Below are 22,628 nucleotides of genomic sequence, written 5' to 3'. Positions count from 1 at the left end.
TTTAAAGTACTCAATTTGTGGCATTTTGTTATGGTGGCCCCAATGGACTAAGACAGCATCACAATGTAAAACCACACACACACACACATACACACACACATGGCATGACACACATTTTTACCCAGCAAAACTCCATCTTACATCAAGAATTCTTCTCTGCTTTGGAGCAGCTCAGTGAGTACAAGATACTGGAAGATGTGCCCTGCAGGGCAGAATGCCCAGGCATGGGGCATAGCCCTGGCCCTGTGTCCTTCCGTTTCCTCAGGCTGGCTTAGGTGTTGGGCTCTTGGTCATGGCTTCATTAGGACTAAATTTCAGATGGAAACGGGCATGACACACATGCCGAGAGCACTCCTTGCTCCCCAGGGCATTAAATCACCTTGTTATTTAGTGCCCTCTAGAATCCACTAATTTATATGTGGTCTCTTCTCATAGAAGCATCTCAAGTAAATCTGAATTTGTTTAGACAATTTTATGGGTATTGTAAAACCACAATTGAATTTCAAGACTTTGTCACAGTCCAGCCAAGATGCACTCCAATTAGAAATAATTGCTATTAATGCTGTTATGATGTGGCGGATGCCTGCAGTGCTCCTGGACCTTTGTTGTACTGAATCGCCGAAGAATCTGAGCTTTATTCTGTAACTAAATAGACGGGACCCTAGAAGATACGCTTCTGGAATTGTAATATTACAGCAAAATTGTGCTTCTCTCTTAATTAACCTTGTTAACCAAGGATTTGGAACATCAGTGGGTGACTCTAAGAGGGCCTTTGATCCTCTCAGTACACATCTACAGTGGAATAAGATGTCACTCTGTGAAATAAAACGCCTTTATTCTTTGGCATACACCAAATACCTTCATCATTCTTTGAGTAATGATTGACAGTCTTGTTTGTTTAATGAAATAACGTTTGTCAAATACTTAATTTGCTGCCGGGCACAGTAAATGTTAGTTATGATTGTTATATTATCATAAAACAAGTTTTTTTTTTTTTTAAGGCTTTCTGAATGGAAAGGAAATGCAGGTCAGGGCTGTCAGGTTTGTGCAGGCCACTCAAGGTAAATCAGACTACAGTGGATTCCAGAGTTTACACTGCCTGAGACCACTGCCCCTATGACAGCATCTTACCCCCAAGATAGTCAAATTCTCAATTCTTTAGACTTTTCCAGGGTCTCCCAAGGTACCGCTCATCCCTTCCTTGCTCCCCACAAGAGAGAAGAGACAAAGGCTGCTGTTTCTCTTGCAAGGCTGCCCCCACCAGCCTGAGAAGGAGTTCCAGGGATATGGTAATTAACATATTTTTCTTAATCTTGCTTTTATAGTTAATCTCCAAAGCATGAAAGCACTTTACCAGTTGATTAAACTGTAAGAATACAATAGATGCAAAGTGAGGGCAGCACTGATGAATATAAATGCATAAAATTGCCCATTCTGCAGGAAAATGCCTCAACCTGAATCCCAACTTGAAATACTAAGTTGAACACTTAACATTAGTTGCACGAATATATTTTTTGGATCAATAGATAGCAAAAAATCTAACTTGGTAGAATTTCATCTTCAAAGTAAGAAGCAACCACTCTTTGATCTCTTCTAGGAAACAAAAGTGATTCTATTTAAGAGTTTGGTCTAGAATCACTGCCTATGAGGGGGCTTCAGGGAATGCCCAGTAAGGCTCTTGGGCACAACAGTGCTGGATGGGCCTTTAGCCAGACTGCCACTCGGTCTGAGTATCCAGGGCACTCAGTAGTATTTGTGTAGCTGTTTTGGAAAGAAGGGCACTGGAGGCGGGCCTTTTCTACATTAGGTGGTACAGGTTCAAAAAGGCCAGAGAGGATAGCAAGGGGGTAGGGATCCAGAGCTGTGTGTCCTCTGGAGAGAGGGCATTCTGGCTGGATACCCACATGTCCTCTTTGTCCCTCAGCCCTGCTCCCCAAGGCAGGTCAACCACAGCCGCTGGCTCCATTTGAGCCACCTCCCCAATGACCAAAGCTCAGGGCAGCTCGTGGCCATGGCTTATCACTTTCTTACATCTGTGGTAATGGAAATGACAAAAATGGGCTGTCTTTATTTTTGGAAAAAAATAGAAAAAGAAAAAACCAAAACTCAACCAAACAGGTGATAGCAACATTATTTTCAAACACATTGGTTGAAAATTCTAGTCCAGATAACAGAATAGGAGTGGTACTTGTGGTCTCCAGATATATTCCACTGTCAGACAAAAATACTTTTCTTCACTGAAGTACGCGTTATGTAACATTGTGTATCAGATGACCTTAGCCATAGAGTTGGTCTTTAGAGTTTCTTCTTTTGGTCAGCAAAGCCATCCATTGCATGAAGGATGCCCAAATAGTCAGCTATAAGCAGTCCTGTCTTGAAGGGCAAAAAGCTGAAGAGAACACAAGAATAAACTTTCTTTATTATCATTCGTGAAAGCCTCTTTACCACCTCTACTGAAAAGCAGTGTCACCTTTCGTGGCAGATGAAGTCACTCACTCATGCACACACTATGCAGCCTGAGTGCTACCCGCCTCAGGGTCACTGGGCCTTGTTCAGTATATCGGAGGACACTTGCCCAGGGCCTTGACAGGTCTTGTGGCTTAAGTTATTCAATTCACTTCTCATTTTGGTTTCCAAAGCATCGCTCCACTGTACAATGACACAGAGGAAGCAGTGAAGTCTTGTCGTGTAGGCATGGGCTTTGGGGGCAGATAAGCCTGGCTGGAATCCTAGCTTTGTCATTTGCAGTGCTACCTTAGGCAATCGACTCAGCTCATAGACCTCAGTTTCCTCAGCTGTAAAATGAGGTCATCAGTCTGCCTTTCTGGCACTACTGTGAGGATGAGATGCAATAGCTCCTCAAACCTTGGGCAAGACCCAGCTAACACTCTCCATCCACGCCTGCTCCTCTGCAAAGCCATATACATGCATGATCATCATCCCAACAGAGCACTCTGCGCCACTGGCCTTTGCATTCAATACTGCAGAGCAAGGAAACAAAGCAGGCACAGGAAACCTGAGACTCATCCTAAGGTGGGGGTAAAGGAAAGGACCCCATGCTCCTTGTTTACCTGTTTGGGCACCCCAAGATCTCCAGGTGGTTCATCCCTTCCACAGCTTCAAGTCTCTGGTCAAGTACTACCTTCTTTATGAGATTCCCTCCACCCACCAAACACCATTCTTAAAATTAAATCTCACCGGCCGGGCGCAGTGGCTCACGCCTGTAATCCCAGCACTTTAGGAGGCTAAGGTGGGCAGATCACAAGGTCAGGAGTTTGGGACCAGCCTAGCCAACATGGTGAAACCCCATCTCTACTAAAAATACAAAAATTAGCCAGGTGTGGTGGCGCACGCCTGTAATCCTAGCTACTCAGGAGGCTGAGGCAGGAGAATTGCTTGAACCCGGGAGGTGGCGGTTGCAGTGAGGCATGATCGCGCCACTGCACTCCAGCCTGGGCAACAGAGCAAGAGTCTGTCTCAAAAAAAAAAAAAAAAATTAAATCTCACTTAGATGTGGTGGCTCATGCTTGTAATCCCAGTGCTTTGGGAGGCTGAGGTGGGAGGATTGCTTGAAGCCAGGAATTTGAGACCAGCCTGGGCAACATAGCAAGGCCCCATCTCTAAAAAAATAAAAATAAATTAGCTGCGCATAATGGTGCACAACTATAGTCTCAGCTATTTGGGAGGCTGAGGTGGGAGGATGGCTTAAGCCTGGGAGTTTGAGGCTGCTGTGGGCTATGATCATGCCACTGCACTCTAGCCTGGGTGACAGAGCAAGAACTTGTCTCCAAAAAAAATTGAAGAAGTAAAATAAAAAAGAAACAACAACGTAAATCTTGGCCAGGCGTGGTGGCTCACGCTTGTAATCCCAGCACTTTGGGAGGCTGAGGTGGGTGGATGACCTGAGGTCGAGAGTTCGAGACCAGCCTGGCCAATGTGGTGAAACCCCATCTCTACTAAAAACACAAAAATTAGCCAGGCATGGTGACGGGCACCTGTAATCCCAGCTACTTGGGAGGCTGAGACAGGAGAATCACTTGAACCTGGGAAGGCGGAGATTGCAGTGAGCCAAGATTGCGCCATTGCACTCCAGCCTGGGTGATGAGCGAAACTCCATCTTAAAAAAAATAAAAAAGAAAAACAAAAGTAAAACTCAACTTGCACCCATCCACCTCCCACTGTGGGGTTTCCTTTTTTCCCTTTCCTGCTTTATATTTCTTCAGAGCACTTATGGTCTTTTCTTTTACCTTACTTTTTTGTTTGTTTCTTTTCTGCCCCCTCACCCCACAGGAAGTGATTTCCACATGGGCAGGGACCACTGTTTGTCTTGTTCTTTGTTGTAACCTTAAGCGCAGATCCTTGGGTGCTGGGTGATTCATGACACACACAGCACTCTCTGAATATTTGCTGAATGAATGTTTGGTGGAGTGTTTGATATGATTGCCTTTACTGAGCTTCTTCACTTTGCCTTTAGCTTACTCAGCAGCTATCTAGCCCTCTCTCAAAACATGTCCCAAAACTAGTATGTCATAAAACTAAACATAATCTCCACAGTTATTCAAAGTAGAAAAATTAAGTTCCGTGTTCTTACCATTGGCATTACTATACTATAATCTGCTATCTATTAAGCAAAAAGAACTTAGTGTGTTGTGAATGCACACCCTGCCCAATAAACAGTGCATTACACGAATCTACAAGCTACGACAAACATTGTCTCTACATTGTAAATGAAGAAGCCAAGACCTGGAGAATAAAGGGCATGCTCAGAGTCACAGACTTAGTGAATAGTGGGATCATAAGCCTGAATTTCGAATTGCTTGTCAAGGATCCTTTGCTCTGTCCCACATAGCCTCAGTCAAGCATTCTGACCCATCCTGTGCCACATGAAGCCTGGAAAAATGATAGTATGCAAGAATGACATTTGGTTCATTGCACAAAGTAGATATAATTAGCTAATGAGAAAAGAAATTTCTGTACACAGGATGGGCAATGGCTGCTGGCCATGTAGTGGATGTGAGGTATAATATCTATTTTCAGATAACTAGGAATTGTCATTGGCAAGACTGATGGAATTGCACATGGAGCTGGGGGAGAAGCACAAACCAATGAGGGGAAGTTCAAATGAGGCAGATTTCAACTCAAGGTGCTTCCTCACATAGCAGAAAGCCCAGTGAGGAAAGATTTAATTAGATGACCTGTTACAGTCTAGAAAATGAATTGAGATAACAGGAATCAGCAGCTCACCACTATCCTTGTAACTGGGTCAAATGTTCATTCAGTGCCTACGAATTTCAGCACTGAAACTCCACAGAGAGCAGGGAAGGGTGCACAAGAATGCTTTTTGTACTTTTTTTTTCTTTTTGAGACGGAGTTTTTGCTCTTGTTGCCCAAGTTGGAGGGCAATAGCGCGATCTCGGCTCACTGCAAACTCTGCCTCCCTGTTTCAAGCAATTCTCCTGCCTCAGCCTCCTGAGTAGCTGGGATTACAGGTGTGCACCACCATGTGCTTTTTTTTATTTTTTAAGAGACAGGGTCTCACTCTGTTGCCAAGATGGAGTGCAGTGGTCTGATCATGGCTCACTGCAGCCTCAAACCCCTGGGTTCAAGCAATCCTCCTGCCTCAGCCTCCTGACTAGCTGGGACTATAGGTGTATACCAGCCTCAAACTCCTGGGCTCAACCAATCCTCCTGCCTCAGGCTCCTAAGTAGCTGGGACTACAGGCGTGCACCACCATGCCTGGCTTATTTATTTATTATTTTTGGAGAGATGGGGTCTTGCTTTGTTTCCCAGGCTAGTCTTGAACTCTTGGCCTCAAGCAATCCTCTCACCTTGGACTCCCAAAGTGCTGGGATTACAAACGTGAGCCGCTGCTCCCAGCCTGTTCTTTTGCTTTTAAGAGGTGGTTTTAAGTTTTTTCCCTCAAATTCTTTAACCATCCTAAGAGCTCAGATTTATTATGTATTGTTAATTGTACCCATACCACAAATTTCTATAGCACTTGGCTTACTGTCTGGCCTTGACTTTGGGACCCTGTACTTGAGGAGGCATGGATACAATATCTATTCCAACAGGATTATTTTATCATGAGCACAAGAAAATCTCTCCTAAAAAATCATTTCAATCTTTCCATCTATCATTACATCCACTTCTTTTTCAGAATAATTCGATACTAAGGTGGCAGGAAGGGTTAGACCCCATTTTCTTGACTGACGGTGGGCACTGCAACTGTGTAAATTTGGTATTGTGTCAGCAATGGGCACAATGATAGGACTAACAGGACTTAATAGAATTAAATTAATGAATTTTAATTTATCAGGTATTTTTAAAGTGGCTTCTCCTGGTGGGATTTGGAGTAAACTGTAGACTGGCATGTTAGGGAAGTAATAGAAGCTGATGTAATTACCTTTTAAGAAACATCAAGAAGTATAACGACTTTGGCATATACAAGTACATTTTTTCTTGTAGAATAGCTTCTACTATTTTTTCAACTGCATATTTTGGTTCCAGAATTGGCAACAGAGAAGGACAGCTAGGATATAAAATGACAACAATTAAAAGAAACCCCAAAGGCCAAATTCACAAATAAAGATAATTTTTCAAATTAGGGATAAAAGGTTTTAAGATGTTATCACTTATTTCTTTCCTTTCAAATTTCATTTATTTTTATATTTACTCCTTTATTATCAATGTGTCAATGCAGTAAGTAGTAACATAACTAAAATATGAAATGAAAAATGATTCTTATTAATACACTAATATTACAATATACATATACGTGAAACCATATTAAACAAATATTCCAAATATTTGTAAGGCAAGTTGTTGAAAACACATTGCCTGTAGTCTCCATGAGATACAGAATTGGGCATCTGTGACTGCTATGGACTGGGTATTTGTGTCTCCTCAAACATTCACATGTTGAAGCCTAAACTCCCAATGTGATGGCATTTGGAGGTGGGGCCTTTGAGGTGTAGCTAGGTCACCAGTGTGGAGCCCTCACGAATGGGATTAGTGCCTGTCTGAGAAAAGCCTATCAGTACTTTGGTCTTGGACTTCTAGCTTCCAGAACTGTGAGAAAGGCATTTTTCTTGTTTAAGCCACCTAGTGTACGATACCTCATTATAGCAGCTCCTTCTATATGACCAAGACAATGTCTCTCCAATTATCTCTAGTCCTCCTGGAATCAGAGAGGGAGCAGAATGGGATTGGATGGCAGGAAGGGGATGTGGCCCTGAGAGCCTGGGAAATGGAGGAGCAGATCCAGGGCCTGAGGGGCTGAGAGACACTGCCTTGATAAACCATTCCCATTCAACTTGGTATCCTTCACACAAACACATACTAAGAAAGACAGAATTCTAAAACCATTTATAGATCATACTGAATCCCAGAACAATATATTTTAAACAACTTTAAAAAAAAGAACAAAACAAAATAGCAAAACATTTTTAAGAGTGTAGATTCTTTGAAATTAAAGGACATACTTACCCTGTAGTACAACCTTCAAACATTCCAGTTTTTATAAAAAAGGGGCACACAATCGTGGTTTTGATCCCCTTTTGTTTTTGGACAAATGTTTCCAAAAAAACAGATTCAGCAAACCCAAAGGCTGCAAATTTACTTGCACAATAATCTGAAAAAGACAAAGCATGATAATGTATATTCCAAAGTTTTAAAATGGCATTACATTAAGGTTTACCCATAATGCTAAGAGCAACAGAAAATAAGACAATTTCAGAGTTCTCCTTTTGTGTAATCTTGGTCTACTCCCACTGGAAGAAGTGAGCAGGGAGTGGGAAGGGACATGGTTAACTGAAGATCAGGGTCAGTTGACAATGACTAAGTAGAGCCCAGCACAAGAAGGGCTGCAGAGATCCTGTCTCAGGTCACACTGCTGGACTTTACTTACAAGTCAATGCATTATGAGCCCCTGTGCTAGTTCTTACATGGGGCCTTGTCTCAAAAAATTGCAATCCCATTGGGGCATGAAGACATTCAAAAGAAGAAATAAAACACTAGCTGATATAGGAATCTAGGCAAGAGAGGCCAGCATGGGTTGTGATTCTCAGATCAAGTTTTCTTCCAACTATAACTCTTTCCTTCACTTCCAGGAAAAAACCAAAAAACCAAAAAAAACAAAGGGCTTGGTAGCTTCAACCTCCACCTCTTAAATATCTTGAAAATGTAGGGTGGGGGCAGAGGGAGGAGTGGAAAGTAGCATTTGTGTCCATTTTGAGCTTTTTGTCTTTAATCACACCTGTTTTAACAAAACATCTGACTATTCAGTTGACTAAGTGAAAAAGTTTGGAGAAGAAATGGCATTGAGGTGCATTAACACTTTCCTTTGTCCCACACATTCAGAGGAGGCATATTTAAACTTGCTATGTTATGGTGCAGCTACTGCAACTGGCAAGAGCCAGTTTGTAAGTGCTAGGCGTGGGGTTGTCCAGCCCTAGTGCTGTCCAGACAGTGGGTCAGAGGCTAGAGACTGGGAAGGGGGACGAGGAGTCCAGAGCAGCTTCTAGGGTCACTGGAGTCATCAGGTATAAATGCAGCTGAGTCCCTTGATCCTTGAGATTCTGATGAGCAGATATGGCCCATGACCCAAGGAATCTGCATGCTAAACTGGCACCCCTGGTGGTTCTGACGTATGGGGAGTAAAGACTCACATGGTGGGAAATACAAAAGGCTTATACTTGTTTCTAAGATGAGCTGCGGGTGCGAGAGTCCTGTATCTCAAGACAGGAATGTTCTGTCTGAAAAGGATTGATAAGGAGCTGTAAATATACCTGAATGATTTCAAAGGCCCGTGACCACAGATATATAAGAGGGAGGTAAGAATAATACCTGATAAGTTCTAAGAAGGAGAGAGGAAGGGAAGTCCTGGGTCATAAGGAAGATAGACTGGTGATATTTGGGGTGGTGACTGGTGGTCCTGAAAAACCTATTCATGTAATAGATATACTGAGCTAAGACTGGTTTTGTGAATCTTGAACTACGCCACTCTGCTTCAAAAGCATTAGGGACCACCCAACTGGCAAACTGGCTTATCTGTTATCCGAACGTTGCTGCTACAGTTCTGTTGGATGAGTTTTTGCAATCCTTGTAAGCCAGGACCTGGGACATTTCCTTTAGAGGATGCTGTGGTAGGTTAGGTCAAGGTTTCTGTTCCTTCTAGAGCCAGCTCCCAAGTTGTGCCTCCTTGGTTGAGGGTCTTGAAGGATCTCTTTGCCCCCTCCCCACTGCTACTGTCAAGTCAGTTGGCTGTTGCAAGGGAGATGAAAATGCCCACCACTTCCTGCAGGTCTTCAACCAGTGGGAAAACAGAGCAGTTAACTTTAGGTTTCTTGAGGTGTAGAAACTTTATCCAAACTCACAGCAGTGGGGAGACCACTTAAAGGAAACTTCAGGGGAAGACAGGGTCATCCTCCTTACCATTCTGTGACAGTGTCAGTGTGAAGTTTGGGGGACAGTTGTTATGTTGATCACTTGTGCAAAAAATTTATCAGCCTCTCTCTCTTTTAAACACAGGGGGCTGCATAAGACCTAATGATTCCAAAGGGCATAGTCCAATTTCATGTAAGTCTATCTGATGTGCAGTTTTGCGACACGATGAAGTTATCAACCACTTATTGACTATACTTTTTAGTTTATTATCCTTTATCTTAAGGCATCAAGTTAGTGCTAATTATTCAGAGCTATTATGTAAATTAAAGTTATAGGGAATTTTGCAATTGTAAATTGCTATGTTTTTCTTACCTGCCAGCCCATTTACTCCATTTAATCCAGCTGAACTTGAAATGCAAACCAAATGTCCATGGTCATTAGCAATCATAGCAGGTAGAAAGGCTTTGTAAGTCTAAGGATACAAAGAAAAACTTTTAATGTTTAATGCCACATTGTATAATTTTCTCAGATATTTATAATCACAAACTCATTGTGATTAAAAAATCTTTTTTTTTCAGCCTGTAAAATATCTGAAGGTATGGGGATATAAAAACTTAAACATCTGGAAAGTAATCAGTTTAACTTATTTAACCTGTTAAATCAGTTTTTTATGGTAATTCCAGTATTATTAAAATAATTTATTCAGACTTACGTTTTTGCTCATATTTGACTTTTAACAACACAATATTAAGACAAGAATTGAAGGAGTAAATCTTTGTTGTGGCAGCCACAACCCCCAACCTCACAAACATGATGCTTTAGATTTAGATTGCCTTCTCTCTCCTGAGCTTGATTTTGAGTTTCAAATTTTCCCTGAACATTGTTCACAGGACATCTGGCTGTTGACTTCAATTTTAAAAGAGTACTTTGTTTTAAACTCATCTCTTATTTTTGTTCCATTTCGTAAAACAGAATATCTATTAGAAAGAGGGCACATCTATATATTGTCCAACACCTTCACCCTTGATTGGGGGCCTGGAGAAAGAAGGTAAAAGAGACAGAAATGAGCTTTTAAAGAAGATCTCTTCTGCAACAAAGGAGTAACTAATCACGCCAAAGACAGGGAGGTGAGAAAAGGGATCTCTTACAAAGGCCAAACCTCACTTGTTTGCCTGCATTGCAATAAGTCTCAGAGAGAAACTAACAGGTAGAGAGAGGTGGGAAATCAAAGCAAAGCAAAAGGAAGCAGTGCAGCGAACAATCTGGGGTCTGCCATGAGTTGGGACACTTCTCAGTAGGGACACTGCCTTTGAGAGCCCAGCCTTCAGGTAGCTCTCAGACGCTCTAGCAGTTAAGTCACTGTCTTTGTGCCTGGCAATGTGCAGATGCTCAAAGAATGTACATGAACTTGCCCAGAAGAAGTAAAGGGAGTGAGATGACATGAGGAGTGGTAGGAGCAACGGAAACACCAGCATTGAAGGAGGAGGAGGAAGAGGAAGAGGAGGTAGAGGAGGAGTTGGAGTTGGAGGAAGAAGAAGAAGGGGGAAGAGGAGGAAGGAGGAGAAGGAGGAAAGAGGAGGAGGAAGAAGAAGAAAGAAGAAGAAAAGAAGAAGAAAAGAGAGAGAGAGAGAGATACAGACAGATACCATGAAGGCACCTGGGGAAAAACAGAGGTAGGAAAAGAACACAAAGCCAGGCTGAGCGCAGTGGCTCACACCTGTAATCCCAGCACTTTGGGAGGCTGAGGCGGGCAGATCACAAGGCCAAGAGATGGAGACCAGCCTGGCCAACATGGCAAAACCCTATCTCTTTTAAAAATACAAAAATTAGCTGGGTGTGGTGGCGTGTGCCTGTAGTCCCAGATACCCGGGAGGCTGAGGTAGGAGAATTGCTTGAACCCGGGAGGTGGAGGTTGCAGTGAGCTGAGATTGCGCCACTGCACTCCAGCCTGGTGGCAAAGTGAGACTCTATCTCAAAAAAAAAAAAAAGAACACAAAGCCATGGGAGTGGAGACTTCCAGGGACCATGGTCTTTATCTTCATTCCAACTATATATGAGTATAAGCAAGCACCAAGGAGAGGGACATTTGGGACAAGAAAAATCATTTGCAGTAGTTCCTGTAGGAACATGGTAGCCACTAAATTCCGAATCTTTCCATTTTTCTCCTGAAAACTTTACAAAACACCAAGAATAGCACCAGCACCATTACATTTTTGGTGAAAATAGAGGACAGAAAATCTACAAATTCCAAATTACATTTGAAGGCTGCTAAAGAAGAGTTGGATGGAAAGGTGTGAGGAGAACAGAGGAGAAGCTCAGAAATCTCCAGCAGACTCCCAGGAGAGAGCCTTGCCCAGGAATGACGAGCTACGAGCAGGGCTGGAACCAAACAGGTCAAAAGTCCTGTGATCCCAGCACTGTGGGAGGCCGAGGCAGGCGGAACACATGAGGCCAGGAGTTCAAGACCAGCCTGGCCAACATCATGAAACCCCGTCTCTACTAAAAACACAAAAAATTAGCTGGGTGTGGTGGCGTGCACCTGTAATCCCAGCTACTCAGATGGCTGAGGCACGAGAATCGCTTGAATCCAGGAGGTTGGAGGTTGCAGTGAGCTGAGATCGCACCACTGAACTCCAGCCTGGGAGACAGAATGAGACTCTGTCTCAAAAAAATTAAAATAAAATGATAAAGTAAAATAAAAATACAACTTTTAATAAAAGCTGGGAGAGGCAGCAAGAGGGTGCATGCATAGTGTGGGGAGGCCTGAGATGGCTGGTCTCAGCAAAGGCCAGAAACATGCAACTTCTGGAATTGAGTGGGTGGCTTTAGAAGTCAGGACTGTGCTTTTAGCGCTGGTAGCAGGTGGTAACCCGGGTTACTGGTGGAACCTCTAATTTCTCTGGTTGGGTACTAACTAAGGTAACTATAGGTTTTGGTTTGCCCATAACAGACCTGATTAACACTTGCTCATTAATAATGCTGAATTTCACTTCCAAAAGTGTCCCAGCTTAGGCAAATTACAAAGCTACCCTGGTCCTGTCTAAGTGCAGTTACTCGCTATGTAGCCTGGAGCAAATCTTTTAAGTTCTATGATCCCTTGTCTCACCGAGCTGTTTTAAGGAAAATATGTGAGCCACCTGGAGTATTCCCTAACATTTGCAGCTAATCAATACATGGTAACAGGATCATGAGGACAGTTCTGTCCTTGTAGAATTCCCTAAGCAGAGGTCCGGGGGGCTACTGTAGATTAAGTGGCATCAGAAGAGGACAACTGCGTAGACCAGGACAAGTCCAAAACTGAGAAGTCTCTGCTTTACTTAGAGGCTAATAATATTGTAAAAAAGCAAGAGGAAAGTACTTCTAAATGCCAGAGTAATTTTACATTTATGATGAGAAGAAACAATTATTACCCACAAATGTGCTTTGAAATTCACATCAAATGACTTTTCCATAAGCTCATCTGGACAGTCAAGGAAGTTTTTGCCTGTTACGATTCCGGCATTGTTGATTAGGATGGAAACATCGCCGACTTCTTTTTTAACCTGAATTGAATAAGAGCAACACCACCAATGTAGAAATTCCTTATATGATCTAGGTTTTATTTTCCCAGAGTTTTATGTTTTTTTTATCCTGGTTAATTCATACTGAGTTTATGCACTCTAAAAATACAGCTTGGGGCCAGGCGCAGTGGCTCACACCTGTAATCCCAGCACTCTGGCAGGCCGAGGCAGGGGGGTGACTTGAGGACAGGAGTTTGAGATCAGCCTGGCCAACATGGCAAAATCCTGTCTCTATTAAAATTACAAAAATTAGCCAGGCATGGTGACACGTGCCTCTAGCCCCAGCTACTCAGGAGGCTGAGGCAGGAGAATTGCTTAAACCAGGGAGGTGGAGGTTGTAGTGAGCCAAGATCATGCCACTGCACTCCAGCCTGGGTGACAGAGCAAGACTGCGTCTAAATAAATAAATAAATACGGTTTGGTTTATTTCCGTTGCTGAGTCTACAATGCACCACAGATCAAGTTTTTTTTTTTTTTTTTTGGAGATGGAGTCTCGCTCTGTCGACCAGGATGGAGTGCAGTGGCACAATCTCAGCTCACTGCAAGCTCTGCCTCCTGGGTTCACACCATTCTCCCGCCTCAGCCTGCCAAGTAGCTGGGACTACAGGTGCCTGCCACCACACCTGGCTAATTTTGTTTTTGTATTTTTAGTAGAGACGGGTTTTCACCATGTTAGCCAGGATGGTCTCGATCTCCTGACCTCGTAATCCACACGCCTTGGCCTCCCAAAGTGCTGGGATTACAGGCGTGAGCCACTGCGCCTGGCCTTCAGAGATCAAGTTTTGATGTGCTTTTCCCATTTTTCTCTTCTTAAAATGAGTCCATGTTCAAAATGCTACTTTCTGTTTACAGTTAGAGCTGTTCTTCTACTCAATGGTTAGTAACTTTGTTCTGTGCTCTGTATGTGGCATTTCATTTTAATCAATATGATGGGACATAAGAATAGCTTCATTATAGCCAAATGTGACATAGATCAAGACCTTGCACACATGGAGAAGGGGCTGGGTTAGGGAATAAATGGAGGAAAAGAGAAAATACAGTCATAAATCACTGAACAATGGAGATACATTCTGAGAAGTGCATTGTTAGGTGACTTGGTTGCTATGTGAAGATCACAGAGTGTACTTAATAAACCTAGATGTGTGCCTACCACACATCTTAGGCCATATGGTAGAGCCTATTGCTCCTAGGCTACCCACCTGTACAGTGTGTTACTACACTGAACACTAGGCAACTGTTAACACATTGGTAAGTATTTGTGTATCTAAACATAGAACATTGGGACAGTAAAAATACTGTAATAATCTGTCCCATAATGTGGGACCACCATTTTGTATATGGTCCATCATTGACCAAAATGTCATTATATGGTGCATGACTGTATATATTTTAAACACACAGCACAGATTAGAATCTGCCTGTCCTGTTTTCATCAACTGGCTGGTTTTCTTCTTTCCAAGGGAGAAGAAATCTGGCCTAGGGATACAAGCTTTCAAAGTTATCGGAGACTCAGCAGAGACAAAACGCTGTCATATCACTCTGAAAGCTTTCTCTTTGATTGCTTGTCTAAGGGCTACTTCTTAAAAATTCTCTGGTATTGGCCGGGCGCGGTAGCTCACACCTGTAATCCCAGCACTTTGGGAGGCCAAGGCGGGTGGATCATGAGGTCAAGAGATGGTGACCATCCTGGCCAACATGGTGAAACCCTGTCTCTACTAAAAATACAAAAATTAGCTGGGCGTGGTAGTGTGCGCCTGTAGTCCCAGCTACTTGGGAGGCTGAGGCAGGAGTACTGCTTGAACCCAGGAGGTGGAGGTTGCAGTGAGCCAAGATCATGCCACTGCACTCCAGCCCGGTGACAGAGCAAGACTCTGTCTCAAAAAAAAAAAAAAAATTATCTGGTACTTTCCTTTCTATCCGGAATAAAAAGTGGAAATGGTGGGTTTATAAAGATGGGGAGTAATTTCCTTCCCCTGAATTCAGAGGAGCACATAAGCAATTCCCTCCAAGACCCCACAGTGATAAAACCCGAATAATAAGCTAGTAATATGACACGTGTGGCTATTTCTGAAGTCAAGCACCTGGGGCAGAACTAAATCACAGTTACAAGGGAAAGGGAAGTAATTATTTATAGAGTGCTTCACACTAGTTTATCCCATAGCTAACAATCTTCATTGTTTGAATATCAACCGGTTATTGCTTAAGGCTGGCCAGATAAATTGTAGTCAGTGTAAGTCAACATGCCAGGTGATCAGTGCTTAACTTCTAAGTGGCTGAATTTGTGAGATCAGCTGTGCTTGGAAGAGTGGGCCCAGCGTAGGCCCAAGCAAACTTGTCAGGTGTGGATCTCCAGCCTGTACTGGGCAGCCTGTGTTTGGAGATGGTGGTGGCAGAGAGGTAAAATGTAAAGACAAACTTGAAAGTCATAAACTTACCTGCCAGGGACCTGCAAACTTTAGCAAGGAAATCCTGGTTGAGCCTAGAAGCTAAGGAGCAACTTTACAATGTAGTCAGGCTGGTCACAGCAGGCTTGGTTGGTTCTTCCCTTCTCAATAAGTTGGGCAATTCTGGGAGGCACAAAGTGTCCCAGGAGAGTGATGAGTGAAGTACTCAAGCCAATGTGAGGACACAAAAATCCTTAGGCCGGGCACAGTGGCTGATGCCTGTAATCCCAGCACTTTGGGAGGCTGAGGTGGGTGGATCACCTGAGGTCGGGAGTTCGACCAGCCTGACCAACATGGAGAAACCCCGTCTCTACTAAAAATACAAAACAATTAGCCAGGCACGGTGGCACACGCCTGTAATCCCAGCTACTCAGGAGGCTGAGGCAAGAGAATCGCTCGAACCCAGGAGACAGAGGTTGCGGTGAGCCAAGATGGTGCCATTGCACTCCAGTCTGGGCAACAAGAGTGAAACTCCATCTCAAAAAAAAAAAAAAAATTCCTTGTGAGGGATGGGCACGTGCCTCTATGATGGCAAGAAAATCCCTACCATCTTCATGTCGGAGCTTTGGTTTCCTGAAAGCTTTACGTGTGTATCTGTATAAACCCCAAAGAAGAAAATGTAGCTGAGTCTTTAGGATTAATAAAAGATTCTGATTGTCTTATGACTACTTAAGAGCAATACACATTCGAACGTAGGGTACTGTGATGGAGTGGACACAGCCTAAATTTAAATCAGACAGAATATGGATTCAAATCCTGCTTCCATCACACACCAGGTCTGTGACCCCTGGACAGGTTATTTAATGTCTCTGTATCTTGATTCTTTATCCTTAAAGAACGATGCCTCTATCCCTCCATTAACTTATACTGTAATAGGGGCCGGTATGGTCAGTGCAGTGTAATGTTAGAAGCAGGTACTCAGGTGTCAATAGACGCAAGTGGCAGCTATAGTCTTGCTGCTTACTAACTGTGTTTCTTAGGGCAGCTACATACCTGCCCTAAGCCTTAGTCTCCTTACTTGTGAAATGGGGATAATAATGGGTTTTACTTTATAAGGTTATAATACATACATGGTAGTTAGTACAGTGTCTTGCATACAATAAGGATTCAAAAATCCCAATTCCCATTCTCCCATAATCTTGTTTACATTAAAGGGACACTGGAGACAGGCTAATGGGCACTGAGAAAGGCAAGTGAAAAAGAGCGTGATGTATGTCAAATTATAATAGTAAACACACAACAGTTACCTGATCGGCTACTCTATACACTTCTTCCTTTTGGCTGCAATCGCAGGTATAGGCGTGCACTCTTGTGGCCCCAGCTTCCCGAGCCATCTTACATGTTTCCTCATTCCCCTCCTTATTGATATCCCAGAGAACAAGAAAAGATCCCAGCCGGGCAAACTGCAAGGCTAAGAGCCTTCCGAGTCCACTTCCAGCACCTGTGATGAGGACTATTTCACCAGCAACGTTCTTCCGTGGCTTTGGGAGTACGGCAAAAATCGTAGCCTCCAGAAGACTAAACAGTGATTTTCCTAAGAAAATGAACAGTTTCTTTGAGGATTGCAGGTTGAAAGACATGTTCTGGCTGACACCTATGAAAAAAGACAGATTCACATGAAGACTTATTTGTCCATTTCCTCTCAGTTGTTTACTCCACGGAGCTCCTACTTTCTGAAACAGTGAAAGTAACTGAGATCTGAGATTTAAACAGCTCTCCTGGTAGCAGACTCCAAATTCAGAAAGGGGGAGGAGGAAGCCACAGGGACTATACTTATTCAGCTTTCTTACTTGGCCCCAAGCTCAGCATGTTATCTGCATGCCTGCTATGTGCAGTACACAACAGAAATGTTTGTTAACCAGGAACTGTAACCACCACACCCAAATTTAACACAAAGAATAAGTTCATTATTCCTCATAGTTAGCCTTTCTTCATAATAATCATGAATCCTGTTGGCTGATTTTATGTTCAAAGTCTTGACCACATCACAATGTTTATAACATCATTACTACCTCTCTGGCTTTATGTTTCTCTCCTTTGATGTTTGTGCTTTCTCATTTGCATTCTCGTTAATTTTGCATTACTATTTAAAACCTGAGATTTGAAGAGGAAAATGTAAAGTCCTATTTGTAGAAAGCATTTGACAGGAAGTAACCAGGTGTTCTAGACCTTTTCCGACAGATTTGCAATCAGCACCAGATAGCCCTTCCCTAGGCTCTGAGGTCCCCACACCAGCAGCTCCATAGCACTTACCACTCTGTGTGATTAAAGGTCACGGGGGAGGCAGACCTGGACTCCTGTCCTGCACTGCCTCTGCCCACCTGTGAACCCCATGGGGGGGCCTCTTGGCCTTACACTGGGCCTTGGTCTCTTCATCTATACTGGTCCCATGGCATAGGGTGTTTTTGCAGATGAAATGAGAATGTTCCACGTATGACCACAATGCCTGGCTTATAGTCAGTGCTTTACAGACGTTATCACATTTCTCAGATTCATAGTGCTGCCCACCAAGAAGACATCCACTAGGTCTGCTGAATGAATGAAAGGCCTCCCCTTGACAAACTCATACAAAGCTTAGTGCTTACATCCTGCTACCAGTTACTCACACTTTAGTGTGAATGAGTATACAAGATGTGCTTTACTAACCACTAGCTGAGAAAGAAGGGAAGGTCTTATTTCCCTCAGGATGAGAACAGGAGGCATATTTAGCAGAGAACATACTGTGCTGGGGGTGGGAACCTTCTCTGAATGGGGTGTTTAATTGAGGGGCTCAGACGAAGGCACAGGTGTGAGGAGACGGGAGGGTAGTAATGAAAAAACAGCAGGTCTTCACAGTTTGGCTGAAGTCAGCCTAGTTACGGTTAATGAGTAAGGGTGGATAGATTCATCTACAGGAGGACTTGGTATGTGGTCACACCCTTAGGAAATGTCAAGAGTCGATGCGACCCAGGCTGTTGTTCCTGGTTTATTGTACAGATGAGACTGAGGATCTGAGAGAAGATGTATGTGACTTTTTCAGGGTCTCTGTGCTGGTTAGGTGGTGCGGGCCAGATTGGTTCATGTGTTATGTTTATTGAGTATCCACCCTGTGCTGGCTCTACCTGGGCACTGGGGCTGAGGGGATGGGCAGCCTCTCATAATCTCTGTGCAGGTGAGCCAAGTAATCTAGTTGAAGAGACATATTCAACAAATAAATAGATCGTTATAAGCCATAGTGTTCTAAAGAAAAGTGCAGTGTGCTATAGAGAGGATGATGGGAGAGCTGATTCAGATTGGGCTTGGGAGAGGAAGCTAGAAAGTAACCCTTTGAGTGGATATCCAAATGATGATGGTGGGAGGTAGGGATATTGAGCAGTAGCTTTCCTGGCAGAGGGACAAAATTGTTTGTTTTAAGGCAGGTTTGACCTGTGTGTCCAGGGCTTTCCAGAGAATAAGAATGCTTGCTCTAAGGAACATGGACGCTCTGGTCAAATGAAGAACATTTTCATCCATGCTTTGATGAAATAGACCTCAACTCTCTGTGATCTTTGCTCTGATTTACATTCACAGAGTAACTTTTGGGCGATTGATCAGGCCTCCCAGGCACTGCAGAATTTGGAAAGAAGGTGTCCTGAAAGAGGACTCTCATGTCAAATACACAGCCATGGAGCCTGTACCTGTGGATCTGCAAGGATGAGGGTCAGACTGTGCACACAGTAATGGGAAACCCTAGGCACCCTTCTCAGACAGCCACCTGGGCATCGCCAACTTTGGAAAATCCACACCAGGAGTAGTTGGTCAGACCACCACACTCCCTTTTATATCACTACATGAATTCACACAGAGGGACAGAGGTCTACTTCTCCCATCACAGGGCTCCAGCACCTCAGCAGTGGCCAGACGTCTCAACACTGACCTGGGTGACATGAACGCTCTTAATGTCAGGACATTCTAGATTTCAGTGTTCCACTGTCTCAATGTTGGCTTGATGCAAGACCTAAAATATGTCCACCTTTTAACCCTGTCTTGGCAGATGCTTACTAGATTTCTAAGAGCTTGTCAGCCTGAGTTACCCCCAATCCCCAATTGAAGTTTAGGGTGCCTGCTGGGTACCCACATAGGCAATGAGGTCTAGAGATTAAAGTTTGGGTTGGAATTCCAGATATATCACTGATTTTCCCTGCAACTTTGGTAGAAATGATTTAATCTCTTGTGCCTCAGTTTCCTCCTCTAAAAAAGAGAGTTTCTAATAGTACATACGAATATGTACTATTATCACACAGAGGAGCTGTGAGAATTAAACCAGTTTATATAGGTAAAGTATTAAGGAGCATTATGTGGTCACTACTAGCTTGTGTGAAACCTTTGAACAAATTAGAAAAAAAAAAAAAAAAAGGCATTGCCCTGCACAAAGTCCTCTGCGGGGTGCACAGGGTTGGGGAGGGGTGCAAGAGGAGCTGTTTGGATTTCAACACCGCTAGCTTACATGTCTCCCCCTCTGCTCCTCAATCCCCATAATAATGTGGCACAGCCACAAAACATGGAGGCCTTTCTAGATAAGTGCCAGGCACAGAATGACAGCAAAATAATTAATGGCTAGAACTTCCACTGGCGTTCCTGTTAAGCATATGAATTAATAATCCCTGGCTATACCAATGAAATATGGTTATAGTATACTTACAAACAAGAGTGAATGTACGCTTCCATTTTACTGCAAAGACTTTCCTAGAATGTTACGGAGCGTATATAATTTAATCTGGCAGAAGGCTTCTAGGTGTCCCTATCTCGCGGCCTACCCAATCCAAACAGGCGCCCTCGGCTTCCCAGGCCAGTGCGCGGCAGCAAGTCGGCTCTGGTGAGGGCACCCGGACGAAACGGGAGGGCAGACAGACTGACAATCACAGCTTGGGTTGAAAGGGGTGATATGGGGGTGGTGGGGAGGTGGATGCACTGAGCGGCAGAGGGCAGGGAACCTGGGCAGAACGGACCGAAGAAGAGGGTCCAGGGAGGCATCCTGCCCTCTGCTCCGGGTGGGGAGGGAGGCTGGCAGCTCACCCCCGGGGGCGAGGGGTCTGCGTTAGCCGTAGCCACGGGAGCCTGAGCTTCCGGAAGGCTGCAGCCGTGCGCTACCTGGTGGAGCTGCGTTCTCACCAGCTAGCGGGTGGGTCCTGCCGCAGCTCAGCGACCCGCGCCCCCTTGCGCGCGACCCAGCGTGAAACCAGCCCAAAGGGCCGCCTCGCCCGACCCCCGCCAGCGCGACCTCCTCCGGGAGCCAGCGCCCAGGACCGACGACCTCGGCAACTCACCCAGGACACTCTCCCTAGCTGCCCGCGGAGAAACCGGCCTCGTCTGCCCCAGGCACCAGAGTCCCTGGCTCGGAGCTCAGTGAGGTTCAGGTGTTTATCCAGGCGCCGCCCAAGTCCAAGGGCGGGACGGCCGTGGCAGCGCCCGGGGGTGGGGCCGGCCGTAGCCCAGCTCGCGACGTGGGCAGCACTCCTATCTTCTTTTTCTGGACCGGCCGATTTAAGAAGCTGGAAATTCGGTGGTGGAAACTGGATGCGTGCGCCGCATTTCTCTTAGGCTTAACGTTTCAATGCCTAGGCTGTATCCCAGATTATTAGATGGGAATTTCTGGGTTGGCAGGGGCCTAAGCATTAGCTAGAAAAGTTTCCCAGGTATTTGCAAGGCACAACCCCGAGACTGGGAACCTTGGAATTAGAGAACACAGCAGTGTAGGCGTCCATGGGGGAGGGGCCAGGTCGTGTGTCTGGAGCCTGCAGTGCGGGGAGTTCTCCAGCAGCAGCTGATTGCTCCACGTGGGATCCTAAGTCAACAGCTTCCTTGCACCTTGGAGGTAAGGGATGTGGGCGTGGGCTCGGGAGTCCCCGGGAAGTTGGTGGGGTGCAGGCAGGGGCGGGAGTGGGTGCGGCGCTGGCAGGCGGCCTAGAAGAAGAGGGCGAGGAAATTTGTTCTAACAAGATGAAGTCGAGAAATGAGGATAGCGTAAGAGTCACCAGGCGCTCTGACCCAATCAAGATATATTAAGCACCTGGGTGTACAGCGATCCAGAAGATACAGCGATGATATATCTGTCAAGAAAAAAAAAGGATAAACATTCATTAATAAATCAATAAAAGAGTTAAGATAAGCGCAAGACACCACTGAGACGCTAATAATAGAGGGTGAACTTTTCTGGGGGGAAATGAGGAGCAGAAATGACAATAAATTATGGGATGTTGAAAGAAAAACAGGGGAGTCAGGATGAGATTGGGTCTGAAATTTATCCTGGGTCTGAGTAGGACAGGAAAAGTAGCGAGGGGTCGAAGAGCAGCGTTAGCCAGCCTATATCTGGGGCAGATCTGGAGTAGAGGAACTGCACATTTGTTCTTTATTTGGGTGACAGAAGAAACAGGCAGGTCGTATAAGCTTGGAAAAGTAGGTGCAGGGGAGACCCTCGACTGTCTTTTCAGTACTTAAGAGGTTACTTATGTGCTTTAGGCAGCAGCAGCGAGCTGCAGCAAGCTATGCGAGGCGTGTGGGAAGGTGAGTGGGGTAAATGTGTGTGCATTGGTTTCAGGTCAGCCGTCACCATCCAGCGACTCTGCTGTGTGGGGCTCTGGGGAGTTGCAGGGCTTCTGAGGGAGAAGGGAGATACATTCATGAACAGTGCAGGTGATAGACATGCACACCAGGTGCCTCCAGAGTCCACAACCAGCCTGCAGGAGGAGAGGCATTTGGACTCAAAGGGCCTTCCAGAATGGGCTAAGGTGTGGAGGTGAGCAGCACCTGGGAGTGAGAGTGAACTGAGGCAGAGAAATGTCGGGTAATGGGCCCTTGATGGTGCAGCCTGCCTGCAAGAGTTCATATGAGTGGACACTGGGAAACACCAGCCTCCTATTATCTTCATGGCTTCTCTGAGCAGAATCCTGGGCTGTCACTCTTCTTTCTGGTCAGAAGCCCTGGGTGGACCTCAAGAAAGAAATTTGGAGCATTATTAGAAATCTCATCAGTACAAAATATGAGAGTGAGTAGTGGGGGATGCACCAGTGATGCAGTGAAAGAAGCCGGAGGCCCTGCTGGTTGGAAAGGGTCCTGCTTTGACTTGATGTGGGGGAAACTCAGAGCACTGACCATAATCCTGAAAGCTGGGAAAGGATTTCTAAAGGGTCTCTTTTGGCAAAGGCTAGGAATGGACAGTTTATGATAGAACATGTGTCATGGGCTAATAAACATGAAAAGTTTAATCTTATTCTCAATTTC

The 22,628-nt window shown here is 44.6% G+C and overlaps 1 protein-coding gene across 2 annotated transcripts; it reads right to left on the bottom strand.

Moving 5' to 3' along the window:
• Positions 1-818: 818 nt before the first annotated feature.
• Positions 819-21,147, bottom strand: SDR16C5 (short chain dehydrogenase/reductase family 16C member 5). 2 transcript variants are annotated; one of them, XM_055284817.2, is made up of 7 exons: positions 20,675-21,147; positions 16,637-16,983; positions 12,796-12,927; positions 9,758-9,857; positions 7,487-7,631; positions 6,405-6,530; positions 819-2,389 (listed from the first exon to the last, which is right to left on the bottom strand). In XM_055284817.2, exons 2-7 carry the CDS (start codon positions 16,967-16,969, stop codon positions 2,296-2,298), a joined length of 930 nt encoding a protein of 309 aa, XP_055140792.1. In that variant the 5' UTR covers positions 16,970-16,983; positions 20,675-21,147; the 3' UTR covers positions 819-2,295. The 2 variants fall into 2 exon arrangements, with proteins under 2 accessions (XP_055140792.1, XP_055140793.1); XM_055284818.2 differs by lacking the exon at positions 12,796-12,927.
• Between the last annotated feature and the right edge of the window lie 1,481 nt (positions 21,148-22,628).

Source organism: Symphalangus syndactylus, chromosome 7 (genome assembly GCF_028878055.3).
Source record: "Symphalangus syndactylus isolate Jambi chromosome 7, NHGRI_mSymSyn1-v2.1_pri, whole genome shotgun sequence".
Taxonomy (NCBI): Eukaryota; Metazoa; Chordata; class Mammalia; order Primates; family Hylobatidae; genus Symphalangus; species Symphalangus syndactylus.
This window is presented reverse-complemented; position numbering and strand designations above follow the sequence as displayed.

What these genes read in the sequence shown, in the direction of transcription:
- SDR16C5 (XM_055284817.2), bottom strand. Translation starts at nt 16,969, where the DNA reads ATGTCTTTCAACCTGCAATCCTCAAAGAAACTGTTCATTTTCTTAGGA. An exon ending in TGTATAGAGTAGCCGATCAG is followed by an intron (nt 12,928 to 16,636) that starts GTAACTGTTGTG and finishes TATTCAATTCAG; the next exon opens with GTTAAAAAAGAAGTCGGCGA. An exon ending in TGGAGTAAATGGGCTGGCAG is followed by an intron (nt 7,632 to 9,757) that starts GTAAGAAAAACA and finishes TGTCTTTTTCAG; the next exon opens with ATTATTGTGCAAGTAAATTT.